The sequence below is a fragment of the Equus przewalskii genome, unplaced genomic scaffold (assembly GCF_037783145.1).
Source record: "Equus przewalskii isolate Varuska unplaced genomic scaffold, EquPr2 ChrUn-5, whole genome shotgun sequence".
Lineage (NCBI taxonomy): Eukaryota > Metazoa > Chordata > Mammalia > Perissodactyla > Equidae > Equus > Equus przewalskii.
Genome location: NW_027228753.1, coordinates 630,383 through 656,836, shown reverse-complemented (window position 1 = coordinate 656,836; position 26,454 = coordinate 630,383). Strand labels below are relative to the sequence as shown.

Genomic DNA, 26,454 nt, shown 5'->3' with positions numbered 1-26,454 from the left:
TGAACAGAGGTGATGAGAGTGGACATCCTTGACTTGGTTCTGATCTTGGGGGAAAATTGTTCTTTCTCTCACCACTAAGTAATATGTTAGCTGTGGATTTTTTGTTAGATGGCCTTTATCTGGTTGAGGAAGTTCCCTTCCATTTATAATTTGTTGGGCGTTTTCATCGTGGAAGGTTGTTGGATTTTGTCAGACACTTTTTCTTTATCTATTGGGATGGTTAGATGTCCTTTATTTTATTAATATGGTATATTACATTAATTTTCATATGTTGAGCCAACCTTGCATTCTTGGGATAAATCTCATTTGGTCATTGTGTATAATCCTTTTTACATATTGCTGGATTTGTCTTGCTAGTTCTTTCTTAAGGATTTGATGACAGTTGTTGTTAAAGGCAGAAGCATATGTAGCATATCATTATCATACTTGTTGCTAACAGTGTAGAAAGCGTTAAAAAATACTAAAACTCAGCCTCAAGGACTCAAAAGGCATAGTAGTAGCTTGGAGCCATTTTGCATGGAGTCATTGCCGATTTTAGCTTATACTTTAACTAATGTATATAATGGTTATTCTGAATCCTGAAGAAATACACTGAATTACAGCTTACCAAGGTCTCAATTGTTAGAGCAGAATATAATATATTTTAGGAAGATTTCTAGTCAAGGAAGTTCAAACTAGAGAAAACTTTGGTATTTAGATGGAGTTACCTGCCAGTTATCTGGAAATTTTGCTCCTTCGTGGGATTTCATTCAGTAGTGGTGCTGATACATGATTGACTGTTGTACTAGAGATCCTGCATCCCCAGCTCCAGGAAGGCTCTGCCTGGTCACAGCTCATTCAGTCAGGAGGGAAATGTGACACGGTACTTACCTCAAACTGAGCCTACCCCGTGAGGTTCTGTGAGCACATTCGCAGAGTCACAGCCATTCCTCGGCTGGGGGTGGTAAGTGGGGGTGTTTGTCAGTTGTCTGTGTGGCCTGGTCACTGATGACACTGTCTCCTTGTGGCATTCACCCCTCCCCTCTTCACTCCTCTTTGAGCCTGTGGGACTGAATTCTTGATTCCGTCTCCCATGGACTCCATGGCATTTTGGATCACCTTGCTTTATGCACGGTCCTTAGTCCATGAGGATCTAAGAAGGGATTACTGTAAAGCTACAAATTCTGTATCTTCAAAGTCTTGTTGTCTCACAGAGCAAGAACGTAATGATATAAAGGGTTTCATCTCTTTGTGATTGTATGGTATTTTATAAACTATAAAGCTTGCATTTTTATTATCTAATTTTGATTCTTATGACAACCCTGATGTATAGGCAGTATAGATACTAGCTATGTGCTGTGGATGAAGCAGAGGCTTGGGGAGTTTAAATACTTAGAATTTACCAGGTATAGAATGTTGGTGGTGGCCAAAGGTGAACGCCTTCATTCTGTGTGTGAAGGCTTAGGGGATCCCTCTCTAGCATCATGCTAGGGCCTTCTCATCTCTGTGTTTCTTCAGTTTCCCGGTCCTCTCCAATAGCGGGATGGTTTTTTCCTTCCTTCACTGTCATCAATCCATTTTCATTAATGAGCATCTTGAGTTCCATTCCTAAAGTCATTCAAGTGAACCAAATACTGACCCTTTGTCCTTTTAAAGCAAGTCTTGGTGCCCTGCAATTTTTCATTGGTTTGTTTTTGACCTCAGGGCCATTCGAGTGTCCATGCACAGGCTTCGTCATCCATCTCAATTTGAGTTTAAGGTAGTGAACCAGGTCTTAGTGGAGCATTGGCTTGTGTTCATCCCGATTGCTTATTTCCTACTGAAGTATCGGTCAGGCCATGCAGGGTAGCGAGACCCCCATTGGTTCTGATTCTGCCACTTACAAGCTATGTTTCTGTTCTCTCTTTGAGCCTCACTTTTCCCTTCTTTAAAATGAAGTGTTGGGTCAACTGACCTTTAAGGCCACTGGAACTCTGCATTGGGTCTGACTTCCCTGTGATTTCTTGGTGTTCCTTGTTCATCTCTCCGTTCCTGGTTTACCTGGTGGTTTCCCAGGTGATTTCATTATCTCGTAGACTTTGTCTGCATTTCTCTTTGCCTCTCCCCTTGCCTTGAGTTTTCCCCCCTTTTCCTTATTTTTCCATACGAGGAGTAACCAACTGGCCAAGTAAGCATCCCAGTTGGGCAGGACGGAAAGCTCTCCCTGTCCAGGATGCAGCCCTGGCCTCTGCCCCTGGCCTGCCTCTGTGTTGCCAGCCAGAGAACTAAGGTTTTCATCCAGGAGCTAATAGTTGAAAGACCGGGACAGTTTCTCTGTCTTACTGATTTTTTCTCTCCTCTTTGCTCTCTCTCTCGCACATCCTCATAATAAAGAGAAATGATCAGGCTGCCCCATCTACGCTTTTGCTAATGGAGACTAAAAGAACTCAAAGAGACAGCCTCTCCAGGGGCACGTTGAATGATTCAGGCTTACCCTCTGTCCCTTGTAGAGAATCGCAAGGCATTAGCATAAAGACAAGTTACCACAATTATTTTGCACCCGACCCCTTAATGGTGAGGAGCAGGAAGGATTCTGCTGTCATCTGTGGCACATTCGTTGGCTCCTGCTGAACCCCTGATCAATAGTGACACAGTTACATCAGATGGCCTTCGAATAGTACTTCCTTTTTCGGATGGGCTGGGAGAGAGAGGAAGAAATGTAAGTGCCTCATTCCTCTTAGGCTACAAATAAATAAAGACGTGGTGTGCAGCTGCATATCAAGCATTTTGGAAGCTTTTCTGGTTGTGTGTGTGTGTGTGTGTGTGCGTGTGTCTGTCTGTCTGTAGGGAGAAGGAGGGGTGCAGAGAACTGCCCTGAGGCTTCTGTCTTGTTGCACTTGGGGTCAGGACACTGGTAAATGTCCATATGGGGACTTCTAAATCCCTCTTCCCTCTCCCACACACCTCAGCACCTGGAGAACACAGCAGGCCTCAGAAATGGGAAGTGGGACACCCGAGGCAACTTTTCTTATCCCCTCCCCCAGAGCATTTAGTAGAAGGTCATTGGCTGAGTGTGTGCCCTGGAATCTGGGGCTGCTGCTGCAGTTAATGCTGCTTTGTTCGATGCTAAATGAGGCGAGAACTTTCACCCAGGTCACATTCATAATCCCGCTCAGCGGGACGCTCCGCTGTGCACTGAGAGCGGTTTCTCCAGGCGAGGAAGAACTTCCCTGTTGGAGCAGTGGTGCTGGCCTGGAGTGGGGAGAACGGACTTCTTGGCCTCAGTGCTGCCACGCACTGACTGTGTCCTCGGGCAGGTCACTTAACTTCTGTGGGCCGCAGTTGCCCCCTCAGTCATCCAGCAGATACTTGAATCTTACTCTGCCAGGCCCTGTTCTAAGGGCTGGGAATACGGGAACTAAGGGGCAAGGTGCCAGCCCTCAGGGAGCTCCCATTCCTTAGGGGAAGGCGGAGAATGACCAGGTGAATGAGGTAACCCTTCAACTACAGACCTTGTTAAATGCTGGGGAGGAAACAAACAGGGCTATGTGAAAAAGAGCAACTTCAGAGTCATAATGGTGAACATTTAGTAAGCGCTGGCAGGGTGCACGGCCATGCTAAATACTTTTCATACTTTCTTATTTAATCTTACCTTTGTAACGTAATCTTGGACATGATTCCTAAGGTTTCTTTCGATTTGAAATCCTCTACTTCTATGACTCTCAGTTTTTAGAAGGTATCAGGACAGAGGATCGGTTAAGGGACTAACTCAGATGGGCCCATCACCGCTGGTGGTTTCTAGATACAAGCAGGGTATCAGATTTCTTACTGCTTGTCTGTGCTTTTGCAGAGAGGACACTGTGACCAGGAGACCTGAGGGATGTGAGAAGGTAGGCAAGTGATAGAATAGAAACCAGACTGGGTTTGGCACCTGAAAGGGGAAGAGTTGATAAGAAGGCAGGCAGGAGGGTCTGGACTGGAAGCCAGGAGCTGGGGGGAGACCTCACCCCTTCCCTGCCATCTGCTGATTGCTTTAGGCCTCGTTGTTCTCTGTAACAGGAGGGGCTTCCTCCTGAGTCTTAGTGTCATACGCTGTGGGCTGAGGCTGGAGAACTGAGTGGTTTTCAGAGAGAAGATGAGAGCTGGGAATGGAGAGATCCAGGGACCTTTACATTGTCCCCATTTATGGGGGCCCTGTCCTTTCACCCCAAGGAAGTGTGGCACTGTGGCCTTTCCCCATGGCCTTGCCTGCACTGGCCAGTCAGTGGGTTTTTAACAGCCCATGACACAAGATTCTGCTATTCTCTTCTGAAGAGTGTTGATTTTTTGTTCTTAGAGACAGTTAACGTGACTGGTCTTAAATCCTACATCAACCCTGCCAATCTCTGCCTGTTTTTGGTCTCTCTCCAGTGCCTTCAAAGTTATTTTTATGATTGCAATTAATAGACTTCATTTTTTAGAGTGGTTTTAGGATTACAGAAAAATTGGGTGGCAAGGACAGAGTTCCATATACCCCTTCACCCCTCAAGCCCACACAGTCTCTATTATTAGTATTAACATCTTGCATTAGTGTGGTGCCTTTGTTACAATTGAGCCACTATTGACACGTTATTATTGACTAATGTCCGTAGTTTATATTACGGTTCACTCTTTGTGTTGTACATTCTCTGCAAACTTATTTTTTTATATCTTGTCCACATGTCACATTTGTTATTTGTTGGAGGCCTGATGATATAGTTTCTCCAACATTATCGGAAGCAGAATCATCTGATACATTTATTTTTGATTCATATATAAGTTTTTTTCCTGGTCTCTGGAAACGGTTGACAGAAACATTGTAAATGAAGGGAGATCCCGAGCGAGGTGATGACAGAAAGTCTAACAAGTCAATGGGGTGGCTGTTGATGTCTTGCTGCTTTTACTGTTGGGACTCACACACCAGCAGTCCCTACAGTTCAGTTTATCGTTGTCTTCAGAAGGTAATCTCCAGAAAATAGGGTGGAAGCAAGAAAATGAAAAAAACTTCATGAGGTATTAATCTGGCACTGAGGCTGAGGTGGTCCAGAAACTTGCAAAAAATATCTGAAGTCCTTTGATTAACCCTATTTGCAAATGACTCCTGCTTATCTGGAAAATGAAGCCACAGATAAAACTGACACAGGTAATATCTTATCGTGATTACCCAGTACAATTTGCGTCTTCCTTCGAGTTTGTTTTTCTTTGTAGATGCTAGTGAAAAAGAAGTAGGCCCTGATATTTTTCTACTCCTTTTACTTTATTCCTCCCTTCAACTCCGGGGTGGATGTTCTGAATAGAGGCCCTGTGTGATGTCTCACCACAGGGATTCCTGGAAGGCGAGCACAGAATCTTACAGAAGTCTTACAGAATGCCAGGTGATTAAAAATTCACCAACAGAAAGGTTTGAAATACCATCATCTTTTGGTAAGCCAGGAATTGCCTGTGCTCCTGTAAGACGTCTGGCGTAGGTCCAGTTCAGGTACCTGGGTAAAAGTCAGGTAAGTCTATAGAATCATGGCAGGACTCTACAGGATGGGATGGCTGACTGGAAGGAGCAGGCTGATGCCTGTGACACTGGAACACCAGGCAGAAGCCAGGGTGCAGGCCTCTCCTCTTGCCCCTCCTCAGAGTGGTAATTCTGCCATGAACACTTGGGATGAATGTGCATTCATTCTTGGAGGGTTCCAGCCAGTCGGGTATGTTTTAGGCATCTTCTGTGTGCCTGGACCCGTGGTAGGGACAGTCAGCCAGTGATGAGTAAATCCTGTATTTAGCTATGTGTCGATGCCATAATGGAGAACTGTGGGGAGTTACAGGAGTCATCCAAATGAACATCTCACCTTCCCTGGGGTCAGCACAGGGAAGTAGATGTTAGGCAGAGATCTACAGGATCATAGATGTTGGAGGACTGGAGAGAGAGAGAGAGGGTAGGAGAAGAGCCTTCTGTGAACAGGGGAGAGCAAGTATGGAAGCCCTTGAATGTGAGAAGATATGGTGTATTTGAAGGACCTTCTCGATAACAGAGAGGTCAGTGGTGTGAGATGAAGCTGGACATGCCGGCTGTGTAGGCCATGCTGAAAGCTTTGATTGACGTCTTTAAGGCAGGTGGAAGCAAGCATGGGAGGTTCTTAAGCAAGGAAATAACACAAGCTGATTTGCATTTGAAAGATTTCACTGTGACAGCCTTGTGGAGAAAGGTTTGGAGGGGGTCCTGGGGGCAGTGGAGAAACCAGTGAGGAGACATTGTGTAAATTAAGTAAGAGAGGAAGGTTTTCTGGGATCAGGTAGTGGCAGTGTAGATGGACAGTGGAGACGAAGGGAGAATTGACAGGTCTCAGTTGCTGATTAGCTCTGATGAATAAGGGAGAAGCTCCTTCAGGGACGACTTCCAGGTTTCAGGCTTGAACAACTGCTGAGTATACTGGGGGCTGTTAATCAAGATGAGCAAGCCCTGGGGAAGAGTTATGGCTCAAGGGATGGGGAGGGGAAAGAGCATGAGTTTCCCTTTTGACGTTATTCCTCCAATTCCCAGGCATGGAGCCAACCTGCCTCTGTTGTCCTAGGAGCCCTTGGCACCCAGTAACCTGCAGGAGAGGCAGATAAAGGGGATGCCGTTTCTGAGTGATAACCTGTCACTATGCATCAGCCTTTGACTGAAGGCAGGGACTTGGTTTTTTCCTGATCCCCGTAGGAGGTGACAAAAGCCAGGATCTCCGAAGGTTGTTAGCTCAGCAGGTGGATGAAATTCAGGCCCGGGAGCCAACTTTCCAGTCTAGAGGGGGAGGGTGCCAGCCTATGTTCATTTACCAAGGCGATGATGGCGAGCTTCACCACTGAAGTGGAGTGGTTGTAAGGACCACCCTCCAGCAGGTCTTAGACCGTGTCTGACGCTTAATTCTGTCTCTGGAGACTCAGGATGGACTGAAGTTAGTTGTGGAGGTGGTAATGGTTAGTTCTCGATACTCTTTTTGTGCTGGGATTATCCTTGTACATATGGCGGTAGTGTTATCATACCCTCTGGTTTTGCCCCAAGGAGTGGGCTTTCTCACCCCTCCCCTGCTTCCCTGGCATTGTGGTTCTGCTTTTTGGTTCTTGTTATTAGTGCAGATATTTAGCTTTCGACTAGGATTGTGGACCCTGAACGCTGCTTTGCGTTTCGTTTGCATCTCTTTGACCCTAAGGTGCATCCGTCATGGAGACTTTGACTCTAAGCTGCCTCTGTGGTGGGTTATCTGCTCCGGACTCATTCTCAGATAGGATGACTTGTGATTTTCTTCACGTGACTGAGAAGGAGGGAAGACGAGTGAGTGTGTGTGTGGTGTGAATATGAGTGTGAAGTATTAGTGAGTGTGCGCCTGCTTTGTGTGGGGGCTGTGAGATGAGTGTGTGCGTGTGGTGAGTGAGATGAGTCGTGTGTGCATGTGGCACATGAGGTGTGTGCACTGCATGTGGGTGGTGTGCTCACATGCCGGCTTGGGTGGTGGCTGATGGAGTGAAGGAGGCGCTGGTAGGGTAAAGTGGTTGAGTGTCCTTATTGAGCTCTTTCACATTTGCAATGCTGCTCCCTCGTTAGTAAACCCGTCCAGAGTTAGAAAGCCGCCTCTCCTCTCCATCTGTGTCGCCTCCATCCTTCCTGCACGCCATGTTTCCTGATTGCTTCAGGATTCTCAGTCTGGCAGGGCCCCTTCCTGAGGAGGGAGAGAAGGGCTGGGTGGAGGTAGCACTGTGGGGACGGGTCCCATCTGGGCATTTGTGTTCAGGCCCAGTTGTGCATCTTACTGGGCAGCAGGCCCTTTCCTGGTGTGGCAGAGATTGGTGTGAGAGGACTGTACTCTTCCCCAAGGCTCACCTGTAATGGGTGACCTTGCTTGAGGTCCTGGCTCTCATGTGACAGCTGAGGGAACACAAGCCCACGAGAGTCTGATTGCCAAGTCAGTCCTGACTGCTCAGAGTTCAGGGCAAGAGCCATCAGGCGTGCAGCGTCCAGGAGAGGGCGTGTGGAAACTGCCCCCGGCTGGAGGGCCTTTGAAGTTGGGCAATCCCAAACCGGGGCCTCATGTCCTTCCTGGCTGTGTAGGTCCCTGGTGTAGACACACTGCGGGGGCCCCAGCAGAGCTCAGAGGGGAGAAATGCCAAGCACGGTTAAATCGGACTACACTCTTAGATCTAGGTACTTCGTTTACCTGAGTGAGTCTCCAGGTGCTTGATCACAGGTACACTGCTCCCCACCCGCAGTGGTGGGGCTGCCCGCCGTGGGCCCGGACTGCCCTGTGTCCACTGCTTACCACTGGCTTCTGGGAATTGTGTTCTTCAGTGTATTAGCACAAACTGTGGATCAATACTAGGGGAAAACCTTTTGCAATATTTAGTTTTTGAAACCCTCCTCACTGGGGACAGCCTTAGCTCTAGTTTTCAGGAAGAACCTTTTATTCCTGTAACCACAGGAGATACGTTTCCCACAAAGATGACTATCCTCTTATCTTCTGTTAATGCAGTCTTTGCTTGGGTAGACTTTTGAGTTGTTCTGGGGCTATTCATTTTTAAGATATCCCCTGGGCTATTTTTATATAATTTATGTGTAAAAAGGAAAGGCACATCCAAATGGGTCAGTTTGGAATGAGATGGTGTGTATGAGGAAACTAATATTAAATGTGCTTAATAAATGTTGAGTTGTCCTCCTCTTTTCTAGTTTCATCCTGCTATGGAATGACTAGAGTCTCTATTGTATTCCTACAAGTGGGATTGCTGGATCAGAAGAGCTAGTTGAATGAGGTCAAAGGTGTGTAGATGAGGAGGTTTGTGGAAGCAGTTTTGTAATAGTGACATAGGGTAAGTGTCCATCAGTCAGGGAGCCATTATGTGTAATGTGATAGACCTGTACGCATTGGCAGAGAAAGATGCCCAAATTGTATTTAAAGTAACAAACAAAAACAAAAACAAAAATGTGTTGCAGAACAATGTGAGAAGTATCAAGCTTTTTACATAAAATAAACTTCCCTGTGTGTCTATGAATATATGTGTCCATCAGTGCACACAGAGATGTATGTCAAACTGTTGACAGTGAGGGACTTTATTCTTCTGCTTTGTATATTTCTGCATTACTTGAATAATCTACAGCAGGAAAGTACCCATATGTTAAACAATCTGCATGTCATTTTATTTTAAAAATAACTTAAGGGGCCAGCCCAGTGGCATCGTGGTTAAGTTCACACGCTCCGCTTTGGCGGCCTGGGGTTTCTAGGTTTGGATCCCAGGTGCAGATCTAGCACTGCTCATCGAGCCACACTGTGATGGTGTCTCACATAAAATAGAGGAAGATTGGCATAGATGTTAGCTCAGGGGCAATCTTCCTCACACACACAGAATAAACATAACTTAAAAAGTCTAATCAGGTTAAATTTTTTAAGAAAAAATTAGTAGTCCATTCCTTTCTGCCAATTAGGAACTTAAGTGCATGAGGTCTCTATAACATCCAGGGCTAACTTGATGAAGTTCCATTAATTAAAACAGTGTATAATATGTGCAGAGCAGATTTGTGTAAGAGATTTATACTTCATCTCATTTGTTCTTTACTGAAATTCTATTTTACTGATGAGGAAATTGAGACAAAGCAAGGTAAGGTACCTTGCTGCAAAGTTAGTGGTGGGAGAGTCACCTGCTTGGTTAAGCACAGTGCTTAGCTGCATCTCTGATAAAGCACAAGATGAAAAAGGAAGCAGTTTCTTATCTAGTTGCTTTTTATAAAGTCAGAAATAGTCTCGAAACAAGACATCATTTTGGCTCTTGATTTTCTCATCTGTGAAATGGGAAGATGAGCTGGATGACCTGCAAAGGTCCTTCCACTGCTAGTGTTCTGTCTTTGGGGACGCCTGCCACCTCTCTTCTTAATGAGCGTGTTTGCTTCTTCCCCGCAGTACGTAGGAAGCCTGGATGTGCCGAGGCCCAACAGCAGAGTGGAGATCGTGGCTGCCATGCGCCGGATACGGGTGAGTGGCTGGAAGTGGGACTGTGTGGAGCCAAACTCAAGCATCTTAGCTGTTGGCTCTTTTAGATAGTGCTAATGGTGCCAAAATGGATGGCTACACCCTTTGTGAACCCCAGACCCTCTTTCCCTATACTGTCCAGGGAAGCTGTTATGAGTTGGGTGGTTGATCTTGATTAAAAGCCAAGGTTAAAGTGGATGTGATGGCTGAAGGGGTACCATCCTCTCTCTCTCCTGCCCTGCTGCTTCTCAAACTGAGATGCGTGTCACCTTTGAGGAGGTCTGGAGTCCTTCACAGAATGAGACTGGCAAAGTGTCTTTTTTATTCAAAGGCCTTATGGAAAAAATTCTATAATTAGTTATTAATTGCCCCAAATGTTGAAAAAAGTAATGCAATTTCTCTTAGTTTATAAGGTAAGATTTCCTTAAATTTTGAAGAACAAATGTGGGATTTCAACAATTTCCTTGGTTGGTCGCTTTAGGCCCTAGAAGCGTTTTGCATTCTCATCTGCCATTTCGGGTGCTCTACAAGAGTTTAACAAGCTTTCCAACCTGTTGCTTTCTGACTCGGATGCACAAAGTAGAGCTTGAACAAGATTTAAGTTGTCTTGTGATCACTGTGAAGAAATTTGTCCATGAAGCAGAAGAAATTAGTTTAGATTTGTGCATTTCAAAGGTAGGTTTGGTCAAATGGATTGTAATGACTTTTTGGCAAGAATGGAGGTGGCTGGGTTGGTCATCCTGGATGCAGCCTCTTGGTCTTTTAGAAGAATCTGCTCACCTAAATGGAACCACGTAGCAGATGTTGGGACATTTATTTTGCTTTCTAGTTTTACTTCAGCCAATTCATCTGATCAGCAGAAACCTCAATTCAGTGACGGTAATTTTGGGAAGAAAATTAGCATATTTGCTCCTGTTTCTCTAATCTGTTCATCAGCCTAATAAAATAATCCTGTCACTGCCTTGACCCTCCCACTCCTTCAGTGTTTTTTATTGTGAGGTTGAATTTATTGACAATGCCGTTAAATACAACAATGCTATTTTTCACGGACATAGGAATGAGTCACTTCAAAGCACTTTGAAAGGAGTTAGTTCCTTTAATGTTCACAATAAGCTGTGAAGGGAGGGTCATGTTGCCCTCATTTTCTAGATTAATCTGAGGCTCAGAGAGGCATCGTGAGGAGTCACAGGAGTCCAGGAAGTGGCGGGCGTGTGGCCTGAATGCAGTTCTCTATTCGGTCTTGTGAGAACATGCAAAATTCATCTCCCTTGTAGCTTCAGGCTGGTCGTTCAGTATTCCCAGGTGTTTTTTCCTTCTCTTCCTTCACCTTCCTGCTCAGATGGAAAGCACAGAGGCCTTGGCTGGGAATATCTGGGGTGTGACCCTTGTTAGGATGGCGTACTGCAGTCACTGTGGTTGTCACTGCTGCTGTGACAAGGCTTGGACCTGGAGCTGGCCTGTGCTTGGGGTTTTAACCAGAAAAATTTCCTCTTTTCTTTGTTTTTGAGAGATGAGGTATATGTTGTTGCTAATATCACTATCATTATTACGGTAATATCTCTATTAATAATAGTAGCCACCCATAGTAGTAGCTACTCTTTAGCACTTACTAAGTATCAGGTGCTTTATTAGGCCCTTTAATACTGATATAATGTTATTTATTTGCAACTTCTCTAGATGAGGTGAGGATATTATTGTCACATTTTGTAGATGAGGAAACAGAAGCTTGGAGGATTAGATTTATTAATTTTAGATCAAATTGGTGTCAATAGGTAGACCTGGGATGCACTCCCAGGACTGTGCTGCTCCCTTTGTGACCCTAGTTTGGGTGATGGCCCAGCTGGGGAACCAAAGGGTCCGGATGTGGAACTTCCCCAGTGAGGGAGTCAGTGGCAGAAAGAAAACTTTTGCAGAAGGAACGGGGTACAGGAAAACGTCCTCTCAAAGCAATGGGGGCAGGGTGTGTGGTGGGGCTGGCCACGCGTGGGATCTGGGGGCCGTTGGGGCTGGAATGTGGCCCCCATCTCCTCTTCCGTCATCACCTGTCAGCCCGTGTGGCCGTGTGCCAGGGGCCTCCCTTCCCTGTGACCTGCTTCCAGTGCTTAATGAGCAGCTCATTCAATTAGAGGGAGAAATTAATTGGCCAGAAAGCTGTTTGGTCTGGCTGTCCAGTCACTTGTTTAGACTGGCCACCAATAAGAAATCTGGGTGTGTGTTTTACCCTGAACCCCCCATTTCATGGCTGCGTCCAGGCTGCTATTTTCTTTTCTTTGCTCCCTTTCAAAAGCTGGTTTGGCTGTAATTACAGTTGTCGAGAACTAGAGCATGTGATTTCTGTGTAAAGGACTTTTCCTGACTTTGTCCTTTTGTGGTGAACGGTGCCAGGCTAACACTGGGCAGGATGCTGCAGGGTTTGGTTGCTGGGCTCTCTTGAGGATTCACAAGATGCAGGCCTGCCAGCTTGGCCAGAGTAGCGGCTAGTCCTCGGGGAAGCAGTTCTGGTAAAGATCACAGTGTCTTACATCTGTGAGATGCTCGTGCCTCACCAAGCCCCTTAGATGCCATCGTCCCTGATCCTCTCTGGAGCTCTGCACAGGACGATGGATGAGGCATGCAGGCTGTCTCCATTGCACAGAGCGGGAAGCGCTCAGAGTGAAGTGATTGGCCAGAGGGCGGCCAGATTCATCTTCTGAGCTGGGGCTCCAGCACGTGTATGGATTCCTCTTTCTTAGTTCCACACTGCGGTGTAGACCTGAGCTAAATATATGGGCTTTGTTGATTTGACTGGTGTTTTTCCTCCTCCCTCTCCTGATTTTTCATATTTTCTTGCCCCATAGATTTTCTTTTAAAATTTGTGTTCTCTCTCTTGGGTATCTTGGGTTTTTTTTTTTTTTTCTTTGTGCTTTTGTGTGTTTCTGTGCTTTCAAGATTTTTTTTTTATGGCGGTTAAAAATGTACAACATTAAATTTAACCATTTTTAAGTGTATAGTTCAGAGTGTTAAGTATATTCACATTGTTGTGCACCTGATGTCTCTCAAGCTTTTGTATCTTGTAAAACTGAAACTCTCTACCCAGTAAATGCTAGTCTCCCTGCTTCTTTCCCCCAGACCTTGGCAACCACCTTTATACTTTCTCTTCCTATGATTTTGACTACTTAGACCCCTCATATATGTGGAGTCATACCATATTTGTCATTTCGTGACTGGCTTGTTTCACTTAGCATAATATCCTCAAGGTTCATCCATGTTGTAGCATGTGACAGGATTTCCTTTTCAAGGCTGCATAGTATTCAGTTGAATTATATAACACATTTTGTTTATCTAGTCATCTGTTGATGGACACTTGAGTTTCTTCTACCTTTTGGCTATTGTGAATAATGCTACAGTGCATGTGAATATGCAAGTATCTCTTTGAGATCCTGCTTTGAATTCTTCTGGATATATGCCCAGAAGTGGGATTGCTGGATTATATGATAATTCTATTTTTATTTTTTAATCAACCTCCATACTGTTTTCCGTAATGGTTGCACCATTTTATGTTCCCACCAACAGCACACAAGGGTTTCAGGATTTTTTTTTCAGTAACACATGTATCTTCTTGGATGCTGGCCCTTTAAGTGGATGGTTTTCTTTTTCTGGTACGGATCTGTTGGGAGAGTGTTTCTGGGTGTTCTCATGAAGCAGGACATGCATTCACGATGGATTGCCAGGTTGCTTGCTGTCACAGGCGCCTCTGGGCTGAACTGCCCCATGCCAGGGTGTGGGAGTTCCTTAACCTATACTTCTGAGGACAAGATTGGGGGTTGTGAATGGTTGTAACTTCAGCATTAGTGTGGTTCTTGGTATGAGGTAGCACCTAAGAGGATAAATTGATCAGGACTTCTTAGAAGGCCTCTGCTGAGTTGAGCTCTTTTACCTTCTGCTTCTCCAACACTCCCCCAAGTAGAACCACTTCTGACCCTGCCCTGACCTGGTTACCCGGGGTCCCTCTGCCTGTGTGCACAGCCCTCGGTCAGGCTCCTCGTGGCCAGTATTGGCCTGTCCCGGAAGCAGTGTGTTTGGAGGCTGCTTAGAGTGTAGACCACGCAGGTGAAGGCCTGAGACCCCAGAGATAGAGGAGGAAGAAGTGAGAGGCAGGAGGGCCAGCCCCTCACAGCTCGGGGAGGGTGTTTAGTGCTTCCTTCTCCCTGTGACTAATAGTTATTACTCATATGTTCTTATAACTCCCACATTTACAACTTCAAACATGCTTTCACGTACATTATTTCATGGGATCAGCCCAGTGTGTTCCTCTTTGTTACCACTGTTTGAGAGGTGGGCAGGTGGGGCAGAGAGGAAGGAAGGGAACACCTGGCTCACCATCCGTGTCAGCCAGCATAATGTGTGTGCGTTCATTCATTGATTCACTCACTCATTCAGCGGATATTTATTGAGCACTCTATGCCCTGCTAATATTCCAAAATTCTTGCAACAAGACAGGTGCGTGAGTAACTATGTAAGTTATCAGAAGGGCAAGAAGCTAAGGAAGTGTGCACCTGGGAGGTGTAACCCAATTTGGGGGAGACAGGGAAGGCCTTGTGGGGTACTGAGAGATGTAGTCAATGATGCTGCAGCCAGATGACCCCTGAAATGAAGGCATCGTGGCTCAGGGAGAACTTCCAGCTCCTGGAGGGAGGTGAGCACATCACACCATAGCTATCTTTGAACCCCAAACGCCAGGCCATTAGTAGTGTTTACTAAATGAATGAATGACTTGTTTTTCCCAATAAAATGCACCTGCGTAAACCCAGTCTATTAAGTCCTTCAAATACACAGAATCATAGAACATCATTCATTGTTTGAAGTGACTATAATTGCATCTCGTCGGTTTGTCCATAGCATTTTTACAGAGGGGAAAGCGAGGCCCAGGTGTCACGAGAGGGAAGACCCAGGTCTTCTTTCCACTTCTTTCCAGCGTGCTTTCCACTGCTGCAGAGTCAGGCCAGTGGAAATTCACTGCACATTTTTTGCTCCCTTGTTTTCTTTGGACAGCTTCTAGGAACTTCCATTGATTGATTGGGGGTTGGGATGAACTTTGGGGAGCTCTAACTGTCAAACCGAGTTGGAATGAACTGCAATCACGGGTAGCCATAATTTTTAGACCTGCTCCACTGCCCTCTTTCTTTGTTTCCGAATTCAGGATTTGCTACTTTTCTCAAGGCTGAGAGCGGTACCATTAGCTGGTCCCCTTGTACACCTAATAACCCTGGTCTGTTCCCTTGTTTGTCTTACTCTTCCCAAATCTTTAGTTTGCCTTATTTTCTGTATTAGTTTACTCTTGCTACCGTAACAAATTACCACAAACTTGTTGGTATAAAACAACACAGATTTATTATTTTCCAGTTCTGAAGATTAGAAGTTTGAAGTGAGTCTTACGGGGCTAAAATAAGAATGGAGGGGCTGGCCCTGTGGCCGAGTGGTTAAGTTCGTGTGCTCTGCAGCAGGCGGCCCAGTGTTTCGTTGGTTCGAATCCTGGGTGCAGACATGGCACTGCTCATCAGACCACGCTGAGGCGGTGTCCCACATGCCACAACTAGAAGGACCCGCAACAAAGAATATACAGTTATGTACTGGGGGGCTTTGGGGAGAAAAAGGAAGAAAAATAAAATCTTTAAAAAAAGATGGATTGGCAGGGCTGTGTTACTTCTGGAGGCCCTGGGGAGAATCTTTTCCTTGCCTTTTCCAGCTCCTAATGACTGCTTGCAGCCCTTGGCTTGTGGCCTCATCACTCTGAGCTCTGCTTCCATTGTCACATCCCCTTCTCTGACTCTGACCCTCCCGCTTCCCTCTATAAGGACCCGTCTGATTACACTGGGCCAGCTGGGTAATCCAGGATAACCTTCCCATGTCACGATTCTTCATCACGTCTGCAGAGTCCCTTTTGCTGTGTAAAGTAACATGATCACAGGTTACAGGGGTTCTGACCTGGACATCTTTGCGGGCCCGTCATTCTGCCTACCACGCCTGGCTTGTTTGTTATCTACTAAAAAGGATAGGAGCCCAGACCCAACCAGCAGGGCCTCTGATTCCAGAGCTGGTACTTTCCCTACCCTATGCCAGCTGCCTGGTGTTGAGTTTACCCACATCTTATCTTCTGATCCCTTTGATGACCCAGGCAAGAAGGAAGCTTAAGAGAGTCTCCCCAGAAACACTGGAGGATTACCCTGTTCTTTGTCTACCAAAGATCCGAGGGTCTGAGAATATACCAGATAGAAGAGGAAAAGGAGACAAGAGGGAACATGAGTCCCTTTTGTTAGCTATACGGCTTAGAACAATTGACAATGTTTGGAAAAGTTCTGTGTGAGCCCACAGTTGGTCCGACACTGGGACTTCTTGCTTGAAGGCCACTGGTTGAAGGTGAGGGATGGCCAGTAATGCTGACATCAGGCTGCTGGCATTGTACCATCCGGCCTGCTGTGTGAGTGCATGAATCCAGCAGCCAAATATTAGTATGAATTGCGTGTCCTTTGTTCCCAAATATTAACACGAGTCCCTGTGCTTTCACTTTTTAGCTTCCTTGGGAAGGCAGCGCTGTGTGGTCAGAAGCGCTCTGGATGAGCAATCATGAGAGTTGGGCTTCAGTCTTCTCCTTGACTTGCCGTGTAACCTTGCTGAAGCATCTGACTGCCGTTAATCTCAGTTTCCTCTTTAATAAAAGCGAGAGGATGATAATTCTTGTTCTGTCTCTCTGGTGCTATTGTTGAATCTGGGATAATGCGTGAAAAAAATACTTTATAAACCATTAAGGGCTATTTATATTCATTGGTATTGTTTTTATACCTTCCTTTGGGTTTCAAAGCATTTCATAAATGCAGATAAATATCCTGAGGGATACTGAGCTGTGTCATCTGGCTCCTTTGAATAGGCCAGCGTCTTTCTTCAGATTTCAGTGCAAACATCACTTCCTTGGGAGGCCTTTTCACACTAGGGCATCTGTCCTCTCACGTGTTCTTGTGGCCCTGCACCCTTCCCTTTTGTAACATTTGTAGCAACTATATTCCCGGGGTCTGGCAGGGTGCCGGCCTTTGCTCAGTAGACTTTTGTTGAGTAACAGAGAAAATTAATTTTAGTTGGTGACCATGTGAGCATAAAGCGGCGAAACCCAGGGGGCCTTCACCGAGGGGGTGCCAGAAAGGAGGAAGGCTGCCCTGAAGTCAGACCTGACAGTTCTGTAGCTTCACTTGATTCAGGTGTGTGGAGAGCCAGACTGGGCTCCTGGGTGGCAGCTGGTGCTCCGTTACTCTTCCCCTTTGGAACCTGATGTGGCTGCTGGAAGGGAAGCCTCAGGTGGGGAAGGGGAGAGGTGTCTTGCTGGGCCTTTGGTGCTGGAAAGGGGATAATCTCTTTGTGACCAAAGACTGGATTTCTGGCTGTTAAAACATGAGGGGACACATCCCTGTGCAGCCTCATGGAGGCCGGTGCAGCCAGGACCTGGAGGGGGCGGTTTGCTTGCAGCCAGGTGCACTCAGAGCTGCTCTGCCTCCCACTGTGGCTCCTCAGGCTGTCGTTGGGTAAACTCTCGGCCACCCTGCAAGCAGCTTTCACAATGGTCCAGTCTGGGAGCAGAGTTTTCTGTTTAATAGTGACATCATTTCTCAAATGTGACTCTTCAGAGTGGTGTAGGTCAGTGGCCTTGAACAGAATGGGCTGATGACCAGGAAATGGCCAAGCCCTCCCCTCTCCCACTGCTCCCTTCCAGTATTGTCAACTCTTCCAGAAATTTCTCTCAAGGAAAAAAAAAATGGCCCTGGATGCTCTCTGGGGAGAGCATGAATGAAATGCTCTTGGGAGAATATCCAGGGACTGGTGGCTTTAGGAGCAACAACTGGAGACATGAGTGCCTCGTATCAGCATTCATGTTTCCTTCCCCACAGGCATTCCCCACACTGCATGTGGCCTCTTCGTACATTGAGCCACTCAATCTGTCTTTTTCCCCCCGGGAGGCTTTGTCTGGGAACACTTCATCCCTTTCTATAACGCTCTTCCTAAGTGGCTCCCCTCAGCATCACTGGCTCCTTTGTCATTAAGTGTTTTCCTTCTCTTCCTGTGTTCAGAGTTGGCAAGTCCACCTCTGAACAGCTCAAGTTGTAACACCAGCTTCTCTCTCGTTATTTTAGCATGGCCCTATTGCTGCTGTAACAAATTACTACCAAGTTAGTGGTTTAAAACAACACAAGTTTATTATCTTACAGTCTGGAGGTCAAAAGTTCGAAATGGGGCTAAAAACAAGGAGTTGGCAGGGTTGCGTTCCTTCTGCAGGCTCTCGGGGAGAGTCTGTTCCCTTGCTTCTCCAGCTTCTAGAAGCTGCCTGCATTCCTCGGCCCTTGGCCCCTTTCCATCTTCAAAGCCAGCAGTCATGCCACTCTTGACCTTTGCTTCTGTTGTCACCTCTCTCCCTCTGACTCTCCTGCCTGCCCCGCCTGCCCCTTGTACTTGTAGACTCTTTCCCTACACTGATCCCTCCTCCCTCCCCATCTCAGCGTCCTTAGTTTGATCACTTCTGCAGAGTCTCTTTTGCCACGTAAGGTAAAGTAGTCCAGTTTTGGAGGTTGGGTTGTAGACGTCATTGCGGGGTCCTTATTCTGCCCACCCCAAGGGCATTCCAGTGGTAGGCTTTAGCGCGATTCCAGAGATTCCACCCCTTGACTGAGGTGCTCTAGGCTTGGGATCAGGAAGAACCAAGTTCCAATCCTGTTCCTTCTGGTTGCCAGGTGAATGACTTGGGACAACTTTCTTAACCCAGCAGGCTTTATTTAATTATTGGTAAAATTGGGAGGTGGTCTTGGCACGTATATTTTACAGATATATGTGAGGGCGTGCACCTAGCACGTGGATCGTCTGCCATAAATAGTAGTGTGTATTGGGCAGGAGCAGTGGGGTCAGAAGACCATACAAGTTGGCTGCAGACACACGTAAGCACCCAGTAAATGTTGGCTATTACAGACATCGGTGTTGTGGGCCAGTTGTTTTTTTTCTTTAACCTGTCTGTAAATCAGTGTTTCTCAAAATGAGTTCTTGGAAATTATGGATGTGTTCTGAAGGGTCTGAGAGTTCCCTATAAGAATAAAAAAGTGGTGTGTTGGGGCTGGCCCAGTGGTACAGTGGTTAAGTGCATACGTTCCACTTCGGCGGCTCAGGGTTCACGGGTTTGGATCCTGGGTGCGGACATGGCACTGCTTGGCACGCCATACTGTGGTAGGTGTCCCACATATAAAGTAGAGGAAGATGGGCATGGATGTTAGCTCAGGGCCAGTCTTCCTCAGCAAAAAGAGGAAGATTGGCAGCAGTTAGCTCAGGGCTAATCTTCCTAAAAAAAAAAAAAAGTTGTGTGTTTTCATTTGATCCTAGTGACAACAGATAAGCCTCTTCTGGACTGTTGGGAGGACCATTTTATGCTTGAGCACCATCGGCTGATTTTGTTGTCCACAGTTGTGTTTGTCACTTACGTCACCACCAACTAGTTCTTTTGTAATTCTCATGCACTGAAGAAAAAAAGAAGCCCGTAATATGTACATAGTGAATTTCTATAAAGTGAGGGACAATTGACTGTACCTCACCTGTTGGGAATTAAGATTTTGCAGTAGTTGGAATAGAAGGAAGTGGCAGAAAAATGGAGTCAGCACGTGGCGCATGGGACTGTGGGCGGAGCTGCTAGGCAGTGTGCTCCCTGGGGGGGCCGTTTGAGTTGCTTGTGGCTGCTGTGCTTGGTGTTGCATTAGTTCCAGCGCCTTTCCTGACTTGCTGGCACCCATGCCATGCTGGTTTTTGAAATTCTGAGTGTCACCCCTGAGTTCGTGTATGTTAGACTCAAAAGAACTTGAGTAAGGTAGTCACTGTGTATTCTTATTGTGAGCAGTGATATTATTTCAGTTAAGTAACAAAATCTTTGACGTGAACACCTTTAATTTGAATTTTTGGTTATATAATTTGTTTAATTTATAAATTTGTATAAGACCTGTATGTGTAAGTAGTTTATATCTAGTTTTATGTTTTACATTTTAGGTGATGTTAAAACAAACGTGACTTGCCAACACTTTTTCTGGTAACAGCTTTATTGAGACATAATTCACATTCCTTGCAAGTCACCCATTTCAAGTATACAACTCAGTGGTTTTTAGTATATTTGTAGCATCATGCAACCATCACCACAATCAGTTGTAGAACATTTTCATCATCCCAAAGAGAGACTCTGCACTTCTTAGCCATCACCTCCCACCTCCCCCAAGGCCCCCAGCCCCGGGCAACCAGTAATCTACTTTCTGTCTCGATGGATTTGTCTGTTATGGATATGTCATATAAATGGCATCGTACAATATGTGGCCTTTTGTGTCTGGCACCTTTCCCTTAGCATAATGTCTTCAAGGTTCATCCGGGTCGTGGCAGGTGTCAGTACTTCACTTCTTATTATCACTGAACAGTATTCCATACTATGGATATGCCACGTCATTTATTAATTCAAACATTGAGTGTTTGCAATTTTTTTCCTTTCAAAGGGGCCTAGACTTTATTAAATTTTAGAAAACACTTGTTATGGATTGAGACGGCTGTCTCCTCAGCCAAAGGAAGCAAACCGTTGCTTTCTTAGGGATACTGGGGCAGGCAGTTGCATCAATATGAAGAATGGTGTGGTTGATAGCAGAACATAATTTTTTCTCTACTTGTTTAAAAATAATTTTTGATTTCCTTTTATGAGCCAATATTATTTTAGGGTCTGGGAATACAGCAGCCAACAAAGCAAAGTCCCAGTCTACATGGAGCTTATGGGATGGAGGTAGGGGAGGGGACAATAAACACCTATTGCAGTATCACATGTAAATTCTTTGCAGAACTATAAAGCGGGGCATAACGATAGACAGTGCCAGGAGGTAGGGGGTGGGTGCTATTTTATATGGATTGTTGGAAAAGGCCTCTGGGTTATGGTGACATTTGAGTCTCTAGAGATGTGAATGTGAGAGCGTGCCATGTGAATATCTGGAGGAAGATACCGAGACAGAGGGAAGAGTAAGCGCAAAGGCCCTGGGGCAGGAATGGGCTTTGCAGGTTCAAGGAACAGCAAGAAGATCAGTGTGACTGGAGACTCAAGAGTCCAAGAGGAATGGTAAATTGTTTCTAGGAATTTATTCCCAGGAATCACACCTCATGAGAATCCATTCACTTGTTACTTACTGAATGTCTGACCACACATGAGTAAATGCATTTATCTTTCCCCTGAATCTGCACCAGACTAAGTCACTCTGTAGGAAGAGCTTTGGTCTTGTTCCTGAGGTGAACCATATGAGAATGACTTTAAAATTGGGGCAGAGCTGCTAAATGCATTATTTGTTAGCAAAGAAGTTCAAAGCCAAATACGTGCTTGCTTTTAAAGAAGATGTCTTACTTTATTACAGCCATTTATGCTCAAGAGTAAGAAATAATGTGAGTTTTCATGGGAGCATTTGACTATTGCCCAGCTCAGTCCACAGTTTCTTGCGCCAACCCTCTTAATGCTCAGGGCTCTTTTTGAAGCCAGCAGTGTTCATCTGTCCCATCGGGAGGATAGGAAGAGCACCAGTTCATTGCTGCTACACTAACCAGCCTTTGGGGACCCATTTGTTCATGTTGCTGCTGTTAGTAACAGATTGTACTGAGCATCCACTCCTTGTTTTGATGACTTCTGTGGATTGTTAAAAAAAATATAGATGTAGTATAATATTTATCATTTTAACCATTTGTAAGTGTACAACTCAGTGGCATTAAATACCCTGTACTCATCACCACTCTCCATACCCAAAACCTTTTCATCGTCCTCAGCATAAACTCTTTACCCATTAAGCAATAACTCCCTCTTTTCCTTAGCCCCTGATAACTTCTATTCTGTTTTCTGTCTCGCTGATTTTGCCTATTCTAGATTCCTCATATGAGTGGAATCTCATACAATGTTTGTCCTTCTCTGTCTGGCTTATTTCACTAAGTGTGTTGTTTTCAAGGACCACCCATATTGTAGCATACATTCAAAACGTCGTTCCTTTTTATGGCTGGATAGTATTCTCTTCTGTGATCTTTTGCCCTCAGCGTATACAGCCTTTGGTGTGTGGTGGTTTCCTCTGGGGATCCAAAGCAGCATATTATAGGACAGGGATGCACAGCCCTGGAACAAAACATCCTCAGCACTGTACACTGAAGACCTGAGCTGCCAGGAGGGAAATTTTTGATCCCCGCAGAAAGATCCCATCCGTTACTTATGTAACACTTGGTAGTTGTTAAGTCAGTTTTCATGTCCATTGTCATCTAATTTTAGTCTCCAGTAACCCCATAAAAAAGGGGTATTATCCCCGTTTTACAGATAAGGGTCATTGAAGTAAAATAACTTGCTTGAGGTAATTATTGTTGTCCTGATCAATAATAACCAGAGTTGATTATAGATTGTGTTTTGTGCTATGTTACAGTTTGCTTGTTACTCCGAGCAAAGTGCTTCACAAGTATGACCTTGCTTGATCTCTCAGCTCTGTGTGGTATAGGTGTGATCAACATCCCATTCTGTTGATGGGAAAACTGAGGCACAGAGAGGTTAAATAACTAGCCCTAGGTCACAGAGCTGACAGGTGGGAAATTTAGGATTCACTCCAGAGCTTGAACATGGTATAGATGTGGTATCAGCACCAAGACAAGACTGCAGTCTGCTCACTGCTGGTACTCCTGGCTCAGAGAGCCTACAAGAACGTGCTGACTGCCCCTGCTTTACCAAATGTCAGTCCAGGCAGCATCGTCCGTGTCCCCGATTGGGCCTTTCTCCAGTCTGGGAACACTGCCAGGCACTGTCCAGCCCTAGATGTAAATAAGGCCACTATTTGATTTTATAAGCTGCTTATTAGAGTTTGAGACTCATATATCCTATGTGACACCCCCATTTGGATGTCCCAAAGGCACCTTAAATTCAATATGTCAAAAACTGAATTCATCATTTCTACAGTCTCTTCTCTTTGCTCTGAACCCCTTCTGCTTTTTTTCCTTATGTTTCGTTATCTTGTTGAAAGGCATCTTATCCATCCAGGAATGTGAGCTAGAAACCTCAGGGTCACCTCAGACTCTTCTCTCTCAAGTAACCCTCGTGTTAGTCACCCTTACTGATATCACCTCCTAAATAGTTCTTGACTGTGTCTCTCTCTCTCCATCCCTACCTGGGGAGGCCCATGTCATCTTATTGCACAGACAGTTACCGTAGTCCTCCAGGCTGTCGCTGTGTCTTAGGCTTGTCTGCCGCATACCCTGCCCTCCACAGTGCTGCCTGCCTCCTCTATCTAAAGGCGGGTCTCTAGGAGTTGTCCTGCTTAAAATCATTTGGTGATGGTTCCTCACCTACAGGCTGGAGTCTGAACTCTTGAGTGAGGCACACGGGGTTCTGCCGGGCACCTCAGGCCACGGAGACGGTCCTGCTGTTCTTCGTGCTCTGCAGGTGTCCTGTGGGGCCACCTCTGCCCCTGTTCTTCCCTCTGCCCAGGAAGCACCCTCTTCTCCATGTGGCCTGAGTCTGTCTCCTCGGGACTCAATGGAACTTCTGCATATCCTGTGTGAGCCAGTTTGGGCTTTCCTCCCTTCTGGAAGCTTTCCCTCTGTAGAGAGCTCTGTCTCTGCATTTACCACAATTTATTTGTCTCCTTGAAGGCAGGGACTTTGATAACCATCTTGAGAGCTGCGGGTTGTTGGGGGGGGGGGAAGTGGGTGAATTATGCAACTGCTAATTCTTTTGTAAAACAGGAACAATGTCAACTGTCAGAATTAAAGGCAATGGTGGTGTCACATCCTTCACACGTGCCTGGCCTGTCATAGATATCCAGTGGATGTCAGCTCCTCTCTCCATCCCTGGTGCATGTGTGACTGGAGAGAGACCGTCCCCTGTCATCCCCGCACACTAGCATGTGTTGCAATGTTTCCTTCTGGAGTCATTCTGGATTTGGAGGCAGAAGCCCTTGGTTTATTTCCCTGCTCCACCGCTGTGACTTTGGGCAAGTTCATTTCTCCAAAGCTCAGGCTTCCCCTGTGTAAAGTGAGGGTCACCTTTGCCCTTCTGTCTCATAGCTGTTCCATGAGGGTTAAATGAGATGCCACACAGGCGGCTTTATAGTGTATCAAGGGCACATACAGATAGGCAGTTGTTGGGCCCAGAAGGCAGCCAGGTGGGCAGCACAAGCCCCTTCATCGGGGTCCCCTGCTGGTGGAATCTCCCACCTAGTGTTGCTGTCCTGGGTTGAATCTGGTGCTCCCGTCCGTCACTGGGTCTAGACGGAAAACCTGCTGTGTCTGCCGGTTCTATGCGGCACCCAGCCCTTTGTCGTTGCTTGCATCAGTGTGAAGACGAACAGGGCAGCTGCCGTCCCTCACGCTCTCCTCCTGCTGCCCTGCGTCTTCTGTCTCCCTGGAGAGGTGTTTAACTGTGGGGCAGTCGGCTGGGGCAATGACAAACCACTTCTCCACAGCAAGCTCAACCCTACTACCTAGCCAGTTGGAATCACCCTTGTTACTGTGATATTAGCAGTTTACCCCTTTTCCATACCCACTAGCCGTCTTGAGAAGATTTGGCTGCTAATAGTCTCATTGCCCGAGGGCCTGTTACATGGGTGGAGTACACGCCCTGGCTTTCTCCTGAAAATAGTCATTCTGAGATCTTTTCCTCCTCACACAGCCTCTGCTCCTCTTCTTTTAGAGCCTGCGGTGGGGAGAGCGTGGACTCTGGGCTGGAGAGTGCCTGGTTTGACTCTGCTTCGCTAGGGCATGTGTCCTGAGTGAGCGACTTGATCACCTCTGCCTCTGGGGTGGTTGTGAGGCTGAGGCTGGTGTCCATTTCCACATGGGAGGTCAGTATTCCTGCTTTCCTTCCCTCGGGCTCAGCCCTGCTCAAGACAGCCGGGACACCTCTCCTTCCAGTGCCTCCCGGAGGTGGGAGTCCTGCCTTTGTTGTGTGCTTGAGCATCTAGCTCAGGCCTCCCGGGTCAGTCCCGCCACCTGACAGCCTGCAGCCTTTCTGCAGGCGGGACTCATGGAAGGCACACTCTCTGAGCAGCTCAGACTCAGACCTCATGTGGTGTCTTTGTTGACAGCCGTCTCAGCCTCTGCTTCATTTTGTCACTTGTGGACCCACGTGGGTCTTTGTTTATCCTGGCCCAGGAGAAGCTGGAAGAGAAGGCAGTTTGAATAGTTCTGGGTATATATTAGTTGTTAATATTCTTTAATTTGACTTGGTGTCTCCTCAGTTCTTTAGAAGTATGAAACTAAAAGTCGTTTCGTGGAAAAACCAGGAAAGAACAGGGAGGGAATGGTTTCATTTCTTCTAGGGGACACTGATACCCAAACATCAGACACTTTAGAATCAGTGTGTAATTCAAAAATACAATAATAACTGGGGCGGCCCTGTGGCCTAGTGGTTAAGTTTGTTGTGGTCAGCTTCGGCGGCCCGGGTTCTGTTCTTCGGGTGCAGACCTATACCACTTGGTGGTGGCCATACTGTGGCAGTGAGCCATGTACAAAAAAGAAGAAGATTGGCAACAGATGTGAACGTAGGGCAAATCTTCCACAGCAAAAAAGAAAAAAAAGATAACTAATGATAGCAATGATAGACTTGCTATTATGTAACAAGTACTATCCTAAGCGTTTGGCCTGTAGTAACTCACTTAATCCTTACAATTTCTTTCTAAAGTGGAGCTTCAGTAACTTGCCCAAGGTCACGCAGTCAGTTAATGGCCAGAAATCTGATTCTAGAACCTGGGTTCCCGACCACTGCATTGCCTCTCTAAGGCAGATACAAATCACTAAGTCACCTGGTGGGGACTGTGTGCTGTTTGGACGTCACGTGTTCCTGCAGACTGCAGCATTGACCTCCATCCAGCTCTCCCTGCACAGAGTCAGCAGTAGTCTATATTTGCTCCATCCTGTTGAAACTGTTCCCATCCCATCTCCACTTCTTGGGGGCTGCTGGTTGAGCCAGTCTGCTCAGGTAGGAACTTCCAAGCCAACCTGTTCCTCCCTGGTCCTCAGCCAAGCTGTGTGAGATCAGCTGGTACAGCTGCAGAAACAGCTGATAAACAGTGTCAGGCTGCTTAGAGGGAGAGAGGGGCAGCAGGGTCCCCAGCAGAGCTGCCTGCTCACTTGGAAGAGCAGAGGCCTGGAAATCCATGGGCACTGGATGTGGGAGCCCTCCTCATGCTGAGGCTTGTGGACACATGCATTGGTTTGTCCTTCCCTCCCTCCCTCCCTTCCTTCGTTGAAAAACGAAGATGAGTCTTGGTGAAGATAATAGAAGAGAGTCTCTGAGCCTCCAAAAACTCTGCCTTCTCCAGATGGTCTGGAAAGCTGCTCTTCCTTTTTTTGGGGGGAGGGGGGATGAGGAAGATTGGCCCTGAGCTAACATCTGTTGCCAATTTCTCTTTTTTTTTTTTTCCCTCCCCAAAGCACCCCAGTACATAGCTCTATATATCCTAGTTGT

General features: G+C 46.3%; 1 protein-coding gene across 8 annotated transcripts in view; it reads left to right on the top strand.

Moving 5' to 3' along the window:
- The first annotated feature begins 9,868 nt into the window (after positions 1–9,868).
- The window catches only part of CUNH1orf226 (chromosome unknown C1orf226 homolog), a 213,897-nt gene continuing 197,311 nt past the window's right edge, over positions 9,869–26,454 (top strand). For 6 of the 8 annotated variants that reach the window (XM_070608217.1, XM_070608214.1, XM_070608218.1 and 3 more), the window contains exon 1: positions 9,869–9,962. In XM_070608217.1, the coding sequence (XP_070464318.1) occupies positions 9,948–9,962 (15 nt within the window). In that variant the 5' untranslated portion in view covers positions 9,869–9,947. The remainder of the gene's footprint in view (positions 9,963–26,454) is intronic. The other 2 variants (XM_070608221.1, XM_070608219.1) reach the window with 1 other exon arrangement.